We start from the raw sequence: 20,399 nt of genomic DNA, 5'->3' as shown, positions 1-20,399 counted from the left end.
TTGAGAGGATGCAGAGTACTTAGGTCTCCTCAAACAAGTCACAACACATCCGAAGACTGAAAATGCCTGTCCAGAGAGCTCAGATACTGTGATCCATCTACATACGAGAGGCAAAGAAAACAAACGACAGAAATACAGAAGATACATTAAAAGAAAAGGAACAATTAAGAGATTGAAAACTCTGATACTTAACTAAGCAGAAAGAAGCATCTCCCCACTGTTTCCTACCTGCCACCTGTAAGTTTTACTCGGTTCTCCAATTCTTACAGTGCAGGAGGTAGGGAGTTGCTATGCCCTGCTACCACCCCTCCTGGTGTAGGAGCCCTAGTCTCTTCACTTATTCCTTGCCTGAAAGCTGCTCCTGCCCATTATTAGGAACAGTAACTATGCTTTTTCTTCTGAGGTTCTTGGACACAGCCATCAGGCCTGTGGCAGACTTTGGCGGCTCTGTAGGGAGAAAGCTCCGAGATAAAAGATGAGCCTCCCTCTTGTTCTGTTAAATCACAGTCGAGTGATTAAAAATCACCGTTTCCTTTCTCCGCACAACCTCATGGGAAAATGCTGGCCAGGCACCAAAACCTTACCTAGATGAGAAGACTTGGCTTTTAACAGTTTTCAAATGAGTGATTTAAGGTGGCACGTACACCATGATGTTATTCCCATTGCAAGTACACTCTCAGAGTGCAGAGAAAAGGTGGGTGTGCATGAATTACATGCCCCTTGCAGACGTTGTCAGGAAGCCGCCTTATTAGCATAATGTTTCTCTCTACAACCCTAAAACAACAGGTTTCCTGAATATCACAGCTTGAAATCACGGATGGGCTGAAATCTTTAACACATCCTTCAGGTCCTTGTTAAGGGCTGAGGAATTGCCTTCAAGCCTTCCTTCTGATCAAGGCAAGGGAGCCACTGGTGGTGTCAGGACATTTGGTAGCCAGCAAGGAGAGGGATAAAGCAGGCACTTCCAATTCTGTCTCCAGAGCAAGCCTCGAGTGCCTGTGCCTGCATCAGCGCACAATTTAATCAAGCACACAACTCCAGGCAAGCAATGATTCTGCCACCAGGTGTCACCAAGAGGCCATTATGCCTGCTGAGACTGAAGCAAGCCTCTGGCTCTCCTGCAGGCAGGGCAGGGATGGATGCAGCACTGTTATCACCCCTACACTCAGGCGAAGTCGTTCCTTTCTACTACTACGAGCTGAAAATGAGCTTAAAAAGGAGGATTCCTTGCAACCGACTGGCATCACTGCGCATTCCAGGTTTACTTACGTGGCATACCTTTACAGTGAGAACCTTTATAGTGAGAAGCTTCACTTGGCATCAGTCACAAACTGAAACTCAGAATCTCGGATTAAGGATTTTGTCTTGAGGATAAGGATACTAAGGATATTTGTCTTGAGCCTTGATTAAATATTGATAGAGGAAAACTGATGAAAACTGGTTCATAATCGTTTTTTTCATCTACTAAATGCAACTCCAATGGCCATTGTTACCAAAGGTAAGCCAAGTAGAATTTATTTCAACTCTTACCAGTAACATCTAGAGGAAGTGATGAAATCACTTGTAAAGACTTCAAGTTTTCTCTGGCTGCACTCCATTTAAACAAGTCCTAACTATTCCCTTATAGTCAAGGCTAAGCTGAAAGAACCTTCTCAAATCTACCCTGCAGTTAAGTGTTTTTCTATTCTTAAACTAAATAAATCCTGAATGTGACAATGATTTGAAAGCCATTCAATTTTGAATTCTGAACTCCCAAGTAAGGATACTTGTTATAAACAATAATCAGAGCACCAGAAAGAATCTCTGTGATATCCTTTGGAGCATTATTGCAGCTACAACCTCACAACTCTCATATGGCACAAAACAAACATGCTTCTACGTACACAAAAGGTCAAGGAGCAGAAGCGCCTCCGCCTCTCTGCCTCCCCTGCAACCTGACTGTAAAGAGGTCAACGGGTGCTCACTGGTGGGGCAGCAGCTTTCAAAACCCAGTTCTGCCTCCTTGCAAGGTGGAGAGCCTGAAGGACCATTATAGAACCGGAATCCTTTTTTCCAAGTGGAAATAAAATGCATTTAGAACGGATGAATATGGTTTCCAAACAGTGAATGCAGACCTGTGAGAAAAAGGGGAAGATGCATCACAGGATAAAGAGTCACACCAGATAATAACTGCAAAACCACAGTTACTCAGCATCAGCTGGCTGTCAGCTCCTAGCAAATATGCAGGTGGTGAGAGTGTAAACAGCAGATAGCAAACTGTTTCCTGCATTTTGCAGCAGCAGCCTGGGACAACTGCTGCCAATACCAGCTGCTCTTTGGTAACCACAATTTAAAGTAACCCATAAGCACACATCAAAATAAGCTGCTGCAAAAGTCAGTTACCATTCAGCACCTAATGAGCACAGACTATGTACACAGATTCTTAAGCCTGATCAACTATGCAAGAGCAGCAACTGCACCAACAGGTCATCAGGACATCATACAGCACCTACTCCACGCTGCAGTGGAATAGGGACTTACACAGAGGTCACAATGCTGTGACAATGCAGTATTTTCTTGCATATTTTGTGTAGAAGAACTGAAGGAGTAAGGACAAGTCCATGAGGTACCAGCCAGGTGATTTACCACAATGCCCCCTGTATTCAGCATTTTGAAGTTACCAAGTATAACCATTAGGAATGTAAGAATTAACAAGGACTGCTTGTTTCATTTGCAATGTGATGACTTGCTTCATCTCACAGAAACTCAAGTTATCACCAAAAACCAACCCCAATTCTCATCTCTGTTCCTTAAGCTGACACTAGTTCTTGTGTGGCCAGCTGCCTTAGAGAGCTGCTCAGCCTGAAGGGTTTCTGACAGTCAGCTAGGTTTCACTGGATCAGGCCCCATTCCCCCTTGTTCAGAGTCATCACAAGCATTAATGTTGATACAAGAAGGAAGCAAGACATGTGCCTGCAGGAGGAAGGGAAGCATCGGCACCACATTAGCTTAAAGCAGTGATGAATACTACACCCTTAGTCATGTTCATATTTAACACGCTGACTAAAGCAATAGCTATGCTGCCAGTTATAAAGTGCAGTTCTGCCAAAGTATTCAGTTGAATTACAGACTGTCATACTCAAGTGTTGAAAAGGTACCCACTTAGGCCTTTAGGCAGGGTTTTGTCCTCACCTGAAGAGGAAAGCAATTCTCAACATATGAGGAAACTGCTTATTCCACATTTTAACGTTGGGTTGATTTTTCTTTATTGTACATCAGGGACTGAAGAAGCCACAACTCAACTGTTGATTGGTAAAGAACATCCCAACAGGGTATTTGAACTTTGGCTTAGAAAAGAAAGAATTTTAGATATTCTTAAAGAGAACCCACAATCCAGATTGATCAAAAACACCAGTTCTGTACATACCTGAATCTTCTTGTTCCCCTTCACCCACCCGTACTTTTACCACCTGTCCTCTTTGACAAACATGGGAACAGTTCGCTTGGTTTTGGTACGTTAAATGTTTCCATTATCGTAACTTGTATTGGTGAGGCTATGAAACAGAACTCACAGACAATTCAAGCAAGCCGTGGAAAAAGAAGTTTCATCTCGTTTTATCTCTAATCCCTTATAAATAAAAAAGTAAAAAAATGAAAGCTCTACAATGGCAACAATTTCAATTATTAACTAGTGACTGGATTATTGATATGGCCTGTCATTGTAACAGCCCAGTGTTAACAAACTGACCTCTAGTCGATGTAATAAAGCTTCTCTGAGCAAATAAAATTCTTATTTTGAGAAAATATACAAAAAATCACAGCTATTATATTAAAATCTCTGTTGGAAGCATATACAAAATAATTATCAACACATTTGGTTCATACAGTGCTGCTTTAAGTCATGAAATCAAATACTGCATCCAAGCAAATCAGTGCTAGAAAGAGATGCAAGGACAACCCTCTCAAGTTTGTCTGCTCGGGGTCAGACAGAATAACAGAGTTGGTCTGTATTCATTACAAAGTTGGAGCCGTAATGTAAAATGAAAGGAAGCTACTAATGCAAAGGAAAAACCCACCAACTTTCCTTGCAGTATCCCATTAAGCTATTTCTGGTTTTCTGTGACAGAACCACATTTTGAACACAAACGGCAGCAATCTCCACACTATTTTATCTGTTCTCAACAAAAATCCCCTAAAGCACACATGGATTCCTTGGGACTCAGATGTCCATTTAGATAGTCACCGATTCCAATTTCAAAAAGCCAGACACAATGACTTCTTGTTACAATTCAGGTTAAGAGTTTTAACTGGTGACCTGAAAAGAAGCAACCTAAAGGTTGTGAACCCCAAGTCATCCAGCTCATTACATACTGCTGCCAACCCATATTTAAATGTAACTATGTTTTGTCATCAAGAACAATCAAACTCTGTTCCTAACTACAGTACAAAATTTAAAGTAACACTCTGCAGTACTTGTTAGCTCGTGGAAAGGTGCCCAAAAGCATCACCTGTATCCATACTTTAGACTGTATCTCTGTTTGTCATCCAGCAATTTGGACTCAAAAGAGACAGCATCACATGGCTGCAACCACTCCTTCCTTGCCCAGTCACTCAGTTGAGGCAAACTTGCTCAGAATTTCTGAGGTTCAAACACAATCAGTTCTTTCCCATCATACAACTCTTGCAGTTGGTTTGACTCGTATTTTATGGAGGGTTTTTCAATTTGCATCCCAGGCTCCAGAGCATTCTGTCCAACTATTTTAAGACTCATAACTTTTATTTTCCAGGTATTCTCCCTAAGGGGACAGCTAATGAGTCCAAAAATCTGTTCAAAGATACCCAAACACGAGTTGCCTCTATGTACTGTGCCAGCCACTGCCACCAGCACTAACCCGTGCGGAGACATGGCACATTTCAGTCCGTTGGCATGCAAATTCGGGTTGAACAGAAGATATTCTTCTTTAACCAAAGAGAGCAGACGAAGGCTCACCATTTCCGCACCAACATATTCTTCCATGTTTTTTTCTAATGTGTTATAGGAGAACTTCATTTTGGCATCATCCCAAAAATGCTGTGGTCCCCACGCTTCTTCAGATTTTACTCCCAAGGGATGCTGAGAATTCAGGAGTTCAAAGAACCACTGACAGAATTCTTCTCCTAGATTATGAATATCATCTTGCAGTGACTTTTGGCTGTCTTCATGACTCTGCAATCAAGCACATGTTTTTTTTCTTAGAACTATTCAGCTTTAACATGTGAGATTACTCCTTAGAACACCAAAATCACGTAAATACTTATTTTTACATTCTAAGACTTCAAGTGTTCTGAGACAGAGTGTCTGAAGAGAAACAACAAAGCAAAATCTTACTTTTAAGATCATAACTATCATGTCTAGACAAACAGGGCAGGCGTTTTGATTTATAGTTAGCATAGCCCTTTGCTTTGTCTTGGTTTACAACTCATAAACAAAGAGGAAAATCCTGGTTCTACGGGAAAAAGGCAAAGGAAGGATTTTTGAACAACTCATGTGACACCAGGATTCTCACACCGAGAGACAAACTTGCTGCTGAGTAAAAAATGCCTGGGTTAGTAACTTTTCACTGTCCTTTATGTTTCCAAAGGAAGGTTACAGAAAAACAAGAACGAGAAAGACCCAACCTGAAAGGCTAATCTCATATTAAGGCACGTCTACTAAAACATGCTTATACATAAGTCATTAGGTCGTCGCATTTTTCCTGCTCCATGTTGCCTTAAATATCTTCTTTCTGGTACCTTTTAATTCGGTAAATTCTATTGGTTTTGGCTGATAAATAAAATAGTACTGGTTGGAAGTCCCCTTTTGAATATGCACATCCTGAAGCTGACCTAATACTTCTGATGTATGGAGTATTTTACCCATGTCAGTGGAACTCACTAACAAAATGCATAATTAATCCAGAAAGGACTGAAAGTCAAAAAATGTATGTATTCCAGAGTTTTTTCTCCATCAGATTATGTGCATGAATTTAACCTTGTTTGGCAGCAAGGCTGCCAAAAATCAACTAAAAGATGCTCGGTCACATTCACGAGTGGTGTTTGTAGTCTTGACCATATTTCTAATAGGAAAAGAGCCCAAACCAAAGCAGACCCTAACTTACATTACGTTTGCTGCTCCAAAACAGACAGAAGTCATGGGGTATCTCAGTTACTTCTCTCATTGTACAACTGATCACTTGTTGTACAGACTGAGACAATAGGGCACTGGGATAGAAGGGCTGTGCGATTTTCACACAGCAGCGTAGGCTAACTCTGGGAATAAATGCACCTCCATTCAGCCTGTCAGAAAATCCATCCTTCGGACTGTCATAAACCCCTTTGTTCAACACTGAATCTGTAAAGAAAGTATTTTTAAGTAGTGGGACGAGGTAAACATCCTAGCAGATGGCCAAACCTTCGAAGAGTAATTTGCAAAGGCTCAGTCAAAGGTTCTTGTCTTGTTTAGAAGCCTTAGAGAAAGATGGGCCAGTGGAAAAATAAGCATGACTACTCGAAACATATCTTCCATTAGTTCCCCATAGGTCATGGACAAGCCACTTGTGCCCTTTTTTCCCTTGTTTTACACAAAATGACACACACACACCCCTAATAAATATCTAAGATGCAGGGGGATAATAAGTACTTCAGAATAACATTTAACAGTGGGTTGCTGAGACAGACAACAGAGTGATGGGTTTAAGTTTTGAAGCCAAATTCACAGGAAGTGGTAAAAGCAAGTATCAGTGTGCAACCAATGGTCATGCAGTTGAAAACTTATCAGAAGAGGGTGACAAGCCACTCCAAGTGTTGTATCAGTAGATATGCACTCCAATAAAGTACACAGTAACTTTTTGGACACTATTACAAGTTAAGCTGACAAAAAAACCCCAAAACTATTCCCTGCAGTTAAATTCTTGGTGTGTCTATAACTATGTGTAAAAGAATAGCAAAAGTTAAGCACAAATAGTTAGGAAACAAAATGGTTTAGCAATTAGATATTTAAGACAGGTTTTAAAGTCAATTATAAAAGCACCTGGTTTAGAGGCCACTTCTTTCTAAAGGAAGCATCACTGTAAAAGACAAAAACTGGATGCTCAAGTAACAGTCCTGTGAGCCTATGTAATGTACACATATGTACTTTGTTTATCCTCTGCTTTCTCCTACAACAGCTAGAACTTTGTCTTAAGAAAAATAACCCAAGCTTTCCAATGTAAAGACCCATCACTTGAGGTGACGTGGTTTTTTGAACAAGAATTAAATGTATAGTTACTTTGTCGGGTTTCTCAGTATTTGCAACTTGACAGCAAGACTATTAGAAATAAATCAAATTTCAAGTTTGCTAACACTGAAGTCTAGGAAGTATTAAAATAAACATGCTTAAAGTAAGAATGAAATAAGTATGGGAAGTTGGAGACTTTTATATGGAAATGCTGTATTTGTTTCACAATAAACTGTAACTTCTTTCCAATTCATGATACCCATTTCTTCAAAATGGTGAGGGCTACAAGAAATAAGAGAAAGACAAGGCAAAGAAGGAGATTTGTGATAAATAAACCAGCTGAATTTCTCATTCCCTGTGAATGTGTTTTAAGTATTTAGGAGAATTTATTTTACTTACCTTCAATCACAAAACTTCGTTATTACATAACAGCAATAGTAATACAGTGATATTTGGGAAGTACTCTTGCAAGAACAGCATTTTATGTCCAAAATATGCAAACAAAAAGTTGTTCTGAAACAATTCTCAGCTACATCGTAATTCTCAACAGGTAACCCCAGAGAGAAAGCTCATTGCAATAGGTTATCAACAGCTACAGAGCTCTAACAGTCCAGCTGGTGGGGCTGTTGCCCATTTGGTCGCTGAAGTGAAACACTTGAAAGGTGGTTATTTAGAACTACATGGTGGAGATCCAAGACAAATAAAACCTTGGAAGTTAATTACACCACAAGGATTTGCTAAATATCATCATTTTGAACTTCCAAATAACTTATAGCTGCCAAAAAAAATAATAGCTGCACTATTTCTAATGTGTTTCTAATATCAAAGGGAAAAAAAAATCACATGGACTTGGCAGTGCTACAAACTGTACATTTCAAAGACATAAAAATTAGCTAAAATCCATTCTGCACTCTAACTACATGAGGTAAGAAGGAAAACAGGTTGCAGACAGTGCTACTTTGACTGCACTGTCTCTAGGAGTAGATCAAGGCCACCTACAAAAACCCAGTTTTTTCCCCATTCCCTTCCAGCCCTGCAACATTTTAGTCCATAGTTTGTCAGATGTTTTTGCCCTATGATCTATCATCAACAACATCTCTTTGGGAGATGGCAGCTCTGGGAACTGCCCTACCAACAGTATTGCTAGAGCCTGGCATAGTTGAAGGATGACTGGAAACCCTGGATCTATACAAAAAGTTTAAGATGATCAACCACGTTAAAATAATGATAAGGTGCTATGCAGGCTTCTGTATCTTCAGCACTGTTTTCAGATGTCCTTGAAGCCACAGACTTATTTGTGAATACCCTATACTTTAGCTTACAGTACAACTTAAATATTAAAAGCATGGAGAAACCCCCACACATTAGAATTCAAGGTACTAATATACTTTGTAAGACAGAGCAGAAGACTCTGCAAGTGATGCCTTGGCACAGACACCACTAAATGATGTAATTAAAACAAGAAAACAATCAAAACCAAACAAACCAAGAGTAAAGAGATTCAGTACCTTCCTAAAGCCAGGTGAAGAGCCACATTTTGGACATACATCAGAACATTTACGCTGGTTATGCTGCAAAAGCAATGCTAAGCATCCTCAGGTCTTTCAGAAAGCAGCACTCACCTCTGCTTGCGTTTTTCTCTCCCCTGATGCTGAGGCATGTGCTGTTAACTGCCCGCTCCAGTGCTGCTTTACGCGATCGATGAGCACATGTTTCTCACAGGAAGGAGACACTGCAATTCCTTGTGTTGCCAGGTACTTAAAGATTATTTCTCGATGGACTTTCTTGCGTTTCAAAAGCTCTTCTACACTTTGGCTGTAAAGCACAATGGCATGAATGGCTTCTGCAAGTAAAGAAATCTAAGTTAGCCGTGGCTTCTCTCGCAGTTAAAACACAACTATGCCATCTCGTAAACTCCTACCCACCTCCAAACCCAGCACAAGACAAGCCTAAATGAAATGCATATTGAAAAAGTCTGTCTGCAAACCGAAATCTGACCTAATGATATTAGACACAGACAATACCCAAAGACTTGGGAACATGCTTGCAAAACAGTGCTGTTTTTACTGAAGACTTTGCTATCTCATAATCCCTACTGCCAGCATCAATGACTGCTTGGAATTTATTATGTATTATTTGAGCTTGACGAAAAGGATGCAACCTTTTCTTCCAAATGAAATTACTAATCTTCTCCAAGCATTTTCAAGCTGTTTGGAAACCTCAAGTGCTTGCAGAAGGATAAAGATTCTTGCATACAATGCATTCCACCTGTAGTTCCCCAAGATACACCTAGCCTTAACCTCCAAAGAAGTTAATTTAACACCATCATTCAGGGCTTTCTGCTGTTTGTCACCATACAGCACCTCCACTCATCAAATGCTGAGCTTGGTTTCGCCCTCCATTTGGAAAGCTCTAGGACATTTCAATAGAGGACATCCGCCTGTCTTCTTGGAAGCAAGATTACACAGAGAAAGAAGAACCAGGCAAATCTTTTATGGGTCTTCTGGCTATGGAATGTGAATCATAATTTCTGCATCAAATGGGCAGCTCACATCAGTTGGTCACAGAACACATCGTTATGTTGAAGATTAAGCTTCAAATAAGCCTACGAAGAATAAACTTCCTCAACAAGTTATCAAACGCTTCCTGCAAACAGAAAATGGACAGAAATGCAGGCAGAATGGTAACTAAGGTAACCTGTGATTCCTTGTATGCTGAACAAGAGGTCTAGTACCGGAAGGCTAGAGCTTTTCAAACAACACACATTAATTTGGGAAAGTGAGGTTCCATTTAGATTACTGAAGACTGATGGAAATGGAACTAAACCTGGTTTATTTCAGGAATGAAAACTACAAGTATAAGACCTGTATGGCCAATCTGGGAGGTCTGAGTTGTGCCACATGAACCCCAGCCAAGGGTTCTGGATGGGTATATTTCAGGGCAGCACACTGAGACACCTCAGGAAACTTACAAAAGTAAGCTTTACAAAACAAATCTCAACATCTACACAGCGATGGGTTGGGGGTGCTCATACCTGAAAGTGCTCCCTTCTACACAGAAATAAGCTCAATATTAGGTCTGTGTTTCACCCTTTCAAAACCTGAAAGCAAACGCCATTACAGCAAGAGGGAAACTGGGTTTTCAACACGTTTTTGAACACCAGCAGGGCACAGCTGGGCCACAGCAGCGCTCGAAGCCCACCCAAGGGGCAGGGGAGAGGATGCCTAAGAGGCAAAAACAAGTGCTTGAGGTCCGAAAGCCCGCTACAAACACCAGCAGCCGCCAGTTCCTCGGCCACAACCACCTCCCAGCAGCCGAACGTGCACCGGCCGCCGCAGGCAAAGGCTCCCCACACCTACAACCCAACCAAACGCAAATGCGCGCTTCCCCACAGCTCCCCAGGGCGGTGAGAACACCCCCGGCAGCTGCAACACACCGGCCCCGGGCCAAGCACAGGCGCTGCGGCGGCTGGGCCGGGAAGGCCGCGGCAGGAGGCACCGTTGACCGGCGCGGGCCGCGCGAACCTTGCCGGTTCTCCGGGTGCACCAGGCGGTTGGTGACGGTGTCGGTCAGGGCCAGCAGCTCCTCGGTCTCCAGAAGCTCCAGGAGCTGGCGGCACCCGGCCTGCTCCCGCTCGCTCAGCCCCAGCGACGCCATCGCCAGGCCGGGCCCAGCGGAACCGGGAAGAAGCGCTGCCGCATCCCCACGTGAAGCCCTAGCAACGGCAGCTTCCTGTGCCCCCGGGGACACAACGGCCGAGAGGCGCCGGGTGGAAACAGCGGCTGGCGCTGAGGTTCCGCCCGGGAGCCGGCGCGTAGGGAAACCTCCACCGGGGTGCGTACCCCCGTCCCGGGCAGCCCATAGCCGTCAGCGGAGAGCAAGGGCCGGGCAGGGAGGACGCGGTAGCCTGCAGGTGGGGGAAAGCCACAGGGAAGGCCGATAGGATCGTGGGGTGCATCGGGAGGAGTGCGGCCCGCAGGACGAGGGAGGTGATCCCCCCCTCGGCTACTGACCGTGGTGGGGCCACATCTGGAGCGCTGTGTCCGGTTCTGGGCTCCACAGTACAAGGCAAGGAGCTACTGGAGAGGGTCCAGCGGAGGCCACAAGGATGATCAGGGGTCTGGAGCATCTCTCCTATGGGGAGAGACTGTGGGAGCTGGGCCTGTTTAGTCTGGAGGAGACCGAGAGGGAATCGCGTTAATGCATATAAATATCTCAAAGGCGGGTGCCAGGAGGATGGTGCCAGGCTCCTTTCAGTCCTGCCCAGTGCAGGACAAGGAGCAATGGGCATGAACTAAGCCTCCAAAAGTTTCATCTCAACATGAGGGAGAACTTCTTTATGCTGAGGGTGGCAGAGCCCTGGCACAGGCTGCCCAGCTGCGGTGTGGAGTCTCCCTCTCTGGAGATGTTCAAACCCACTTGGATGCGTTCCTGTGTAACCTGCGCTAGGTGACCCTGCCAGGCCAACCTGTCCTGCCCCAAGGCACTGGCCCCCAGGCCCACGGTGACCACTAATCCTGCTTGCCCTCAAGCAAGCAAAGAAGGCTGCAAAGGAGAACGGAAAGTGAATGTCCCACATGTGTTTAATGATGACTTCGTCATTCATGCAGAACCCACACATCCAGGCTGCTTGGAGATGGAGGCCTTCCACAAAGAAGGCTCTTGGTGGGATCCAGCACATCCAGGCTGCTTAGAGATGGAGGCCTTCCACAAACAAGGCTCTTGGTGGGATCCAGCTGTGTGCAGCAGCCACCGTCAGATCCTTGGGAATGGCTTGGTGCTCCTGCTGAGGTCCATGCAGATGCTGCTGGTGGAAACAACCTTTGGAAGCCTACTGAAAGGCCTCAAGCTGTGGTAATGCCTACAGTAGTCACTTCAGCTGCACTGGCGGGTCTTTGGATAGCTGAGAGGCAGCCCCTAAGGTTCTGAGTCAGTCTGCCATTTGTAACGCAGTGTATAAGGGACTGTCGTGGCTTAACCCCAGCAGGCAACTAAGCGCCACTCAGCCACTTGCTCACTCCCACCACCTCGGATGGGATGAGGAGAAGACTCAGAAGAAGGTAAAACCCACAGGTTGAGATAAAACAGTTTAATAACTTAAGTGAAATATAGCAATAATAGAAATAATAATATTGATAATAATGATAGAGAACAGCAAAAAAAGGAGAAAAAAAATAATTGAGAAAACCCAAGTGATGCACAACAGAATTGCTCAGCACCTCCTGACCGATGCCCGTCCCTTCCCTGAGCAGCAAAACAGGGGCTCCCAGCCCACTCCCCCCAGTCTCTATACTGGGCATGATGTGCTGTGGTATGGAAATACCCCTTTGTCTAGTTTGGGTCAGGTGTCCTGTCTCTGCTCCTTCCTGGCTTCTTGTGCCCCTCCTCACTGGCACAGCGTGGGAAACTGAAACGTCCTTGATCAGGGTAAGTGCTACTGAGCAGCAGCTAAACCATCGGTGTGTTATCAGCAGTGTTCTCACACTAAAACCAAAACACAGCCCTGCACTGTTACTGGGAAGAAAATAAACTGTAGCCCTGTCAAGACCAGGACAAGCTGTTGAACACCTTAGGAACTAACACCAACCAAGTCACATCTCTCTGCGAGAGTGGGAAATACGACAGCACAGCACCTGCCCAAAGGAAATGAAGTTCTAGAAGCCAAAGCTGCTTTTCTACAACAGGAAAGGGTTGAGCCACTTGTCAGTGTTTTCTCTGTGACAAGCGGAAATAACCAGCGATGGTCACTTTATGGGTAGGGGAGAGAAAAACAAAAGGAGGGAAGTAACAGAAAAAGGAAAAAAAATCATAGAATCACAGAATGGTTTGGTTTAAAGGGATTTTAAGGCTCATCCAGTTCCAACCCCCCCTGCACCTTCCACTAGCCCCATCCAACCTGGCCTTGAACACTGCCAGGGGAGGGGGCAGCCTCAGCTTCTTTGTGTAACCTGTTCCAGTGCCTGCCCACTCTCACAGTAAAGAACTTCTTCCTAATATCTAATCTAAATAGACAGAATTATAGATAAGGTATACAGTATTAAAGTATCAGACATGAACTAGTTATCACAGAAAAAATCATGTTTCAGAGAAGAGAGCAGAAGCCTCAGTTGAGCTAAGAACCATAAGCCATGTGAGAGTTGGTTCTGAGAAAAATACAGGTGCCGCTAGTGCTTGACCTTGCTGTGGCAGCAAAAGCAGACACTCATCAAACCCATACTTTAATATGGGTAGCATAAGAAGGCCACCTTTTGGTGCTAAAGCTGCCTGTGGTTTCAAAAATAGGAAGACCTAGATTCTTCAAGGACATGCAGGCTGTCAAAGACAGGAGTTAAAATGACTGGTGACGCTTTTGCACAAACAACTGAAGGCTTCTTTATGGTAGGCTCTGTTCAGACCCGTAATAACAAACGCCTGCCCTCACGATCTTGTAAACCTAAGACAGAACATGTACATGAGCAGAGAACACATTCCTACCCCCTCCTACTATGCATATGTTTGAGATGATTGTTTCCTCTTTGAGACCTAAAACACCGTCCATGCAGATCTTCCAGGCTCATCAGAGGAAATCCAACATGCATTCAGCTAGAGCAATAGCTATTCTCTTGATCTATAGCAATGAATTTAACATATGCCAGAAACAGCTGAAACTGTTTTGCCCATGGATTTTGAGTCCAACTTTAAGATAAAAAATTCAGTCCTAAAGCATCTGGAAGGATTCAACACAATAATGCTTGCTGGCTGCTGTGCCAGATTTCCCCTCATGTCTATACTGATGTAATATTCTTTATGCAGTTAGAGCAACATATAACAGCTTCCACTGACAAGAGCAGTCTCATGTATAGAACAAGTGGCCTTGCCATAGAGCTGTTACACGTTCTTTAAGACCAGTTACTTGCAAGCTCTTCATGTAGAAGAAAGACCTCCCACTGCTATATGCAGCGCAGTGTTCTGCATATCCGTATTAGTGTACAAAGCCAAATTGGTTCATCACAAATGGAACTACCTACAAGCCACCAAGTTAATTTTGCTGCTGAAATTCTGACTTTAAAATTAATCCTTATAAGCTTAAAGTTAGGAAATGCTTCTGAGAAGAACAAATGACCTCTCCTTCCTTTTGCTTATGTTTCAATAAGCTTGTTTAGATTTGCTGCCTTCAGGGGTATAACATCTACCTGAATATTCTAAAATTCAAGGGGAAACGTATCAAATGCCATTTAAACCATCAGATTATTTTGAGATGCTTACTGTGGTTTACATTATTTTCAGGGAGAAAAAAGGAAGCAGGTTGCCTTGGAATGGTCATATTCCCACTAATCCTGAGAGAAGAAAAGCGCGTTGGCAAGGTTTTGGTAGCGGAGGAGCTATAGGGGTGACTTCTGTGAGAAGCTGCCAGAAGCTTCCCCTGTGCCCAACAGAGCCAACTCCAGCCAGCTCCAAGACAGTAGTGCCTCTGGAATAAGATATTTAAGAAGGGAAAAAAGTTATTTTTTATATACATTATGTATTTTTATATATATCTTTTACAGGAGCATATAGATATATATAACAGGAGTTATATATTTTACAGGAGCAATTGCAGCCAGAAGGGAGTGCGAATATGTGAGAGAAACAGCTCTGCAGACACCAGTGAAGAAAGAGGCGAGGAGATGCTCCAGGCACTAGAGCAGAGATTTCCCTGCAGCCCATGCATGGTGAGGCAGGCTGTGCCCCTGCAGCCCATGGAGGTCCATAGAGGAGCAGATCTCCACCTGCAGCCCATGGAGGACCCCACGTCAGAGCAAGAGGATGCCTAAAGGAGGCTGTGGCCCTGTGGGAAGCAAGTGCTGGAGCAGGCTCCTGACAGGACCTGTGCACCCGTGGAGAGAGGAGCCTAGTCTGGAGTAGATTTGCTGGTAGGACTGGTGACCCCACAGGGCACCGACATTGGAACAGTCTGTTCCTGAAGGACCGTACCCCATGGAAGGGACCCACGCTGGAGCAGTTTGTGAAGAACTGTAGACTGTGGGAAGGATTCACATTGGAGAAGTTCGTGGAGGACTGTGTTCTGTGGAAGGGATCCATGCTGGAGCAGGGGAGGAGTATGAGGAGTCTTCTCCTGAGGAGGAAGGAGCAGCAGAGACAATGTGTGATCAACTGACTAAAACCCCCATTCCCCATCCCCCTGTGCTTCTGGGGGGGGGAGGAGGTAGAGAAAATGAGGAGCAAAATTAAGCTCAAGAAGAAAGGAGGGGTGGGGGAAAGTGTATTCAGATACATTTTTATTCCTCATTACCCTGCTCTGATTTGATTAATAAATGAATTTCATCAAGTCACATCTGTTTTCCCTGTGACAGTAATTGGTGAGTGATCTCTCCCTGTCCTTCTATCAACACCTGACCCTGTTGTTGTATTTTCTTTCCCCTGTCCAGCTGAGGAGGGGGAGTGATAGAGCAGCTTTGGTGGCTTCAAGCTAAGATGAACCCACCACAAGTGCAGTGTCATCATTGACACTGGAGAGGCTCTTTAATATTCAGAATTGATCTCTCCCTCCCTCCCTCTTCCTTATCTTAAACCAAGGCCAGCCCCTTTAGTATGATTATACTGATACCTTGTACTTCCTCTTTGGAGGTGGGGATGGGAAAAGGGGAGAAAATCTGGGAAGTAGTTCTTTTGTCTTTCCTGTAACTCAGAATTCCCAGTAGAGTTTTAATCCAAACTTCAGACTAACTTTGATAATTGACTAGGGATGTTAAACTAGCATTCCTAAAGGGGAAGAAACAGGAAAATTAGCCTATATAAACAAAAGGTGAGTAGCACTCTTGTAAGATTAAATTGCTGTCGTAATTCAGAGAGTCTCTACAAGAGATACTCTCCCTCTCCATTATTTTATTTACTGCATATTATATGATAGAATCATAGAATGGTTTGAGTTGGAAGGGACCTTAAAGCTCATCCAGTTCCAACCCCCTGCCACGGGCAGGGACACCTTCCACTAGAGCAGCTTGCTCCGAGCCCCTATGTCCAACCTGGCCTTGAGCACTGCCAGGGATGGGGCAGCCACAGCTTCTCTGGGCACCCTGTGCCAGCGCTTCAGCACCCTCACAGGGAAGAATTTCTATCATCTCATCTAAATCTCCTCTCTGTCAGCTTAAAGCCATTCCCCCTTGTCCTGTTATATATCCTCTTATAAAAAAGCCTCTCCCCGCATTTCTTGTAGGCTTCCTTTAGGTACTGTAAGGCTGCTATAAGGTGTCCCCAGAGCCTTGTCTTCTCCAGGCTGAACAAGCCCAGCTCTCTCAGCCTGTCTTCATAGCAGAGATGCTACAGCCCCCTGATCATCTCCATGGCCCTCCTCTGGACTCACTCGAGCAGGTCCATGTCCCTCTTGTATTGGGAGCCCCAGAGCTAAACGCTGTAATCCAGGTGGGATCTTGTAAGAGTAGAGAGGAAGAATCTTCTCTCTTGACCTGGTCACGCTCCTTTCGATGCAGCCCAGGATATGGCTGGTTTCAAGGCTGCTCTTCATCTCTTCTCCACTCAACCTGTAGCTGTGCCTGGGATTGCCCTGACCCAGGTGTAGAACCTTGCACCAAGCCTTGTTGAACTTCACAAGCTTGGCACTGGCCCACCTCTCAAGCATGTCAAGGTCCCTCTGGACGGCATTCCTTCCCTCCAGTGTATCAACCGAACCACACAGCTTGGTGTCACTGACAAACTTGCTGAGGGTGCACTCAATCCCACTGTCCATGTTGCTCATAAAGACGCTGAATAGCGCTGGTCCCAATATGGACCCCTGAAGAACGTCTCTCTGGCACTGATCTCCACTTGGACATCAAGCTCTTGGCCACAACTCTGAGCGTGCCCATCCTGCCAAATTCCTATGCAGCGGGTGGTCCATCCATCAGCCCAGGTCTCTCCAGTTCAGCGACATGGATGTCATGCACGACAGTGTGAAATGCCTTGTACAAATCCAGGTAGATGATGTCTGTTGCTATTCCCTTATCCACCAGTGCTGTCACCCTGTTTTAGAAGGCCACCAGATTTATCAGGCACGATTTGCACGATGCTGGCTGTCACCAATCACCCCCTTATTTTCAAAGTGCTTTTGCAGTTTCCATATCCTTGAAATATCAACTTTCCCCTTACTTCTACAAGCACAGTGCTGAAGTCAGGCACTGAGACAGGAAATACTGGATTTAATGATACTGATACTTAGGAATACAGCTTCGGGCAGTGCTGGATGCTGCTCCAAGTCAAACAGGCACTGCTCTGAGACCAAGACAGTACAAATACATCCAAGGTGATTTGGATTGGCAGGAACTGAACTGAAACACTAGTTGCAGGCTTGCCTTTTTTAACCCCTTCCTTTGAAAGCTAAGCAAAATACATGAGAAATTACTGACTACAATGCAAGAAAAGACAGGTATAAAATTAAGTGTCACCTGTAGAAGTAGTTGTTTCATAGGGGGGCACAGTCATAAACTAGAATAAGGATATTTACATACATACTTAAATGACACTGGCCACTGAATTAACTCATTTTACCACTGCCACCCAACACTATATATTGCAGTAAGTTAGCCTGCAGTAATGCTGATGATGCTGATAGATGACATGTATGGCCTGAAAGAATTGATTCTAACAATGGACAACAGTAGCTAGTTATAATAGGAAGCACATTCAGTTGAACTGTACCTCCTCTTCAAAGACATTCCATAACCTTGAACTCATATTTTAAACCTCTGACCTGCCATCATTGATAATTATTTCTTGCATAACTCTACAGATCACAAAAATCTAGTTCCCAATATGACCGTTTCAATATATGAAATTCAAGTATGTACAAAGGTATCTGCATACTCAACAACCACAAAACTAGCATTTCTCTTAAAACTTACATAGACTATTCCAAGCACACCATTGAGCTCTTTAATCCATTGAGCTGCTTCTAATTGTTAGGTGCTTCATTCATCCAGGAACCTTAACCTCTCCTTGGGTTCAAATCTCAGTGTTTAGTACAATCCAGCTGGATAACACTGGACACCTAACTTCCCCTGCCCTGTTTTCCAGCCACGCTAACCCATTGCCAAGCAGACCACTGAGAAATAAGGATGCTGGGGAGAGACTCTTCACTAGGGACTGCAGTGATAGGACAAGGAGTAACGGGTTCAAACTTAAACAGGGGAAGTTTAGATTGGATATAAGGAAGAAATTCTTTACTGTGAGGGTGGTGAGGCACTGGAATGGGTTCCCCAGAGAGGCTGTGAATGCTCCATCCCTGGCGGTGTTCAAGGCCAGGTTGGACAGAGCCTTGGGTGCCATGGTTTAGTGTGAGGTGTCCCTGCCCATGGCAGGGGGGTTGGAACTGGATGATCTTAAGGTCCCTTCCAACCCTAACTATTCTGTGATTCTATGATTCTAAAACTTACCATTGGGCTACCAACTTCAGGTGTGGTTCTACAGAGAAACTGTTACTTCTGACATGGCAACATTTCAGGCAAAGGGATTAAAACAATATCCAGGGCACAGAAGTTTGTATTTGGTTAATGCCTTTTGCAATGAATTTATCAAATGGCTTGTACATACACTGCCATTTTGATAACCATTTTGCCTGCAACGTGCATATACTGTAGTACCAGGGATCTGAGAACCCTTACCCTTACGACCAAACTTAGTAACTTGCTTCAGCAAGGGCCTTGTCAAAATTACACAAACCAGAAAATAAAGGTAAGCTTGAAGCTACACCAAAACCAAAAGTCACCATTGCAGATTTGTGCAGAAAACAGTTTAAAATCTGCTGTCAAAGAACACTACGGATTTAGAGACCGGGAGTAATAAAAATGAAATAATCCAGCATTTTTGATAACAGTATTGAACTTTTGGAAGCCAACTAAAAAGCAATTGCACTGTCTTTATCTCTGGACTACAGCATTCAATCAAAGGGACTAAACAAAGCAACAGAAAACAACTGTATCACACCAGAGGTTACTATCTCTAACAGCAGCAGCATCAGAAACAAAGACAAGGTCATCAAGTGCAAAAACTGAGGCTCAGCTCTATGTACTAATGCCAGCACATCTTCCTGAGAGATTCAGGCTAGTATTTGGTACTTGTAATGCAAACCCACTGAGGAACTTCAACGCTTTGATGATGGAGGAAGAAAACAACTAGAAACAGTGGTACCTTAGAACTGCTGCATCCAGCCTCATCTGCAGCCCTACACTGGGCTTTTGGGCCCTTGACACAACAGCTTAGGAGTGGCTAACATCCCTGCATTTTGAAGCCATTGCCCCCAGGGGTAAACACCATACAAGCCATTAAAAGGAGCTTGACTCTGCTGATTGCTTTAAATAGCACATGCAGATTTCCTTGCAAGCTTTATTCCTCTCCACCCCTACTCCCTCCACCTCTGCCCTGCCAGCCTTATGCTCCTCTCCATATGCATGTTACAAAACACTGGATGAGCACCTGTCCTGCCCAGAGATCCCAGGTGAGCAGATTTCCATTTCCCACTGCGTTCCTGCTGATTCCCTTTACTGGGGGAGCGAATCATCCAAACGATACTCTACACTTGTAAACCAGAGATAAATGCACTAATGACAAAGTCTGTCCCAAGGTATGTGCCTATTTAATTCATCTTAAAGTTGCCAGTGTTGTGAAGACGCTCAGAGGCAGACTTGAGGGGTGGACTGCATGGTGTCTAAGGTTCAGATCCGATGGAAGCTTTTATCCGCAGGTGTGTTCTTCATGCATCTCAGACTGAAGACCAAAAGAGCTATCCCTGTCCCTCATGCACAGGCACGCTTCTCTCTTCAGCAGTTATCTGTAATAATCCTATGCCTTTTTGAGGACTTCTTGAACAAAGAGGTCCCAAATTTACAAGAGCAAGCAATTAGTTAGAAGAAACAAAAAGGGAGGCAAGGCAGGGAGAGCGAGATGGGAATTCCAAGAGTTCTGGTTCAATTTCCTCAGCAATTCTGGGTGTTCTTGGATCCACTGCACTAGATTTAGTCTATTCAAATCCAAATACCCACACACCTGGTCACCTGGAACATCAAGATGTGGCAGCTTGACAGAGATGCTGCGCAGCAATCCTATACCAAACGTAACACAGTAGCTGTACACAGTGCAGCAGTATTTTCAGAGCGATTCCCCAAAAGACAAAATCGATTTCTATCAACAACAAAGACCATGTTTTATTGAACAA

General features: G+C 44.1%; 1 protein-coding gene across 2 annotated transcripts; it reads right to left on the bottom strand.

Annotated features, from left to right (window-relative positions):
- Nucleotides 1-3,308: 3,308 nt before the first annotated feature.
- On the bottom strand, nucleotides 3,309-11,011 carry LOC308218861 (uncharacterized protein C3orf38 homolog). 2 transcript variants are annotated; one of them, XR_013956429.1, is made up of 4 exons: nucleotides 10,738-11,011; nucleotides 8,836-9,056; nucleotides 4,500-5,185; nucleotides 3,309-3,326 (listed from the first exon to the last, which is right to left on the bottom strand). XR_013956429.1 is itself a non-coding variant. In XM_080613285.1 (3 exons), the coding sequence occupies exons 1-3, from the start codon at nucleotides 10,868-10,870 to the stop codon at nucleotides 4,610-4,612; spliced, it is 930 nt and encodes a 309-aa protein (XP_080469411.1). In that variant the 5' UTR covers nucleotides 10,871-11,011; the 3' UTR covers nucleotides 3,338-4,609. The 2 variants fall into 2 exon arrangements, 1 of the variants encoding a protein (XP_080469411.1); XM_080613285.1 differs by lacking the exon at nucleotides 3,309-3,326 and having other exon boundaries at nucleotides 3,338-5,185.
- Nucleotides 11,012-20,399: the final 9,388 nt, after the last annotated feature.

This window comes from Psittacula echo (assembly GCF_963264785.1).
Source record: "Psittacula echo genome assembly, chromosome: 3".
In the NCBI taxonomy this organism is placed as follows: Eukaryota; Metazoa; Chordata; class Aves; order Psittaciformes; family Psittacidae; genus Psittacula; species Psittacula echo.
Note: the sequence above shows the minus strand (reverse complement) of the source record. Positions and strands in the feature narration are given on the sequence as shown.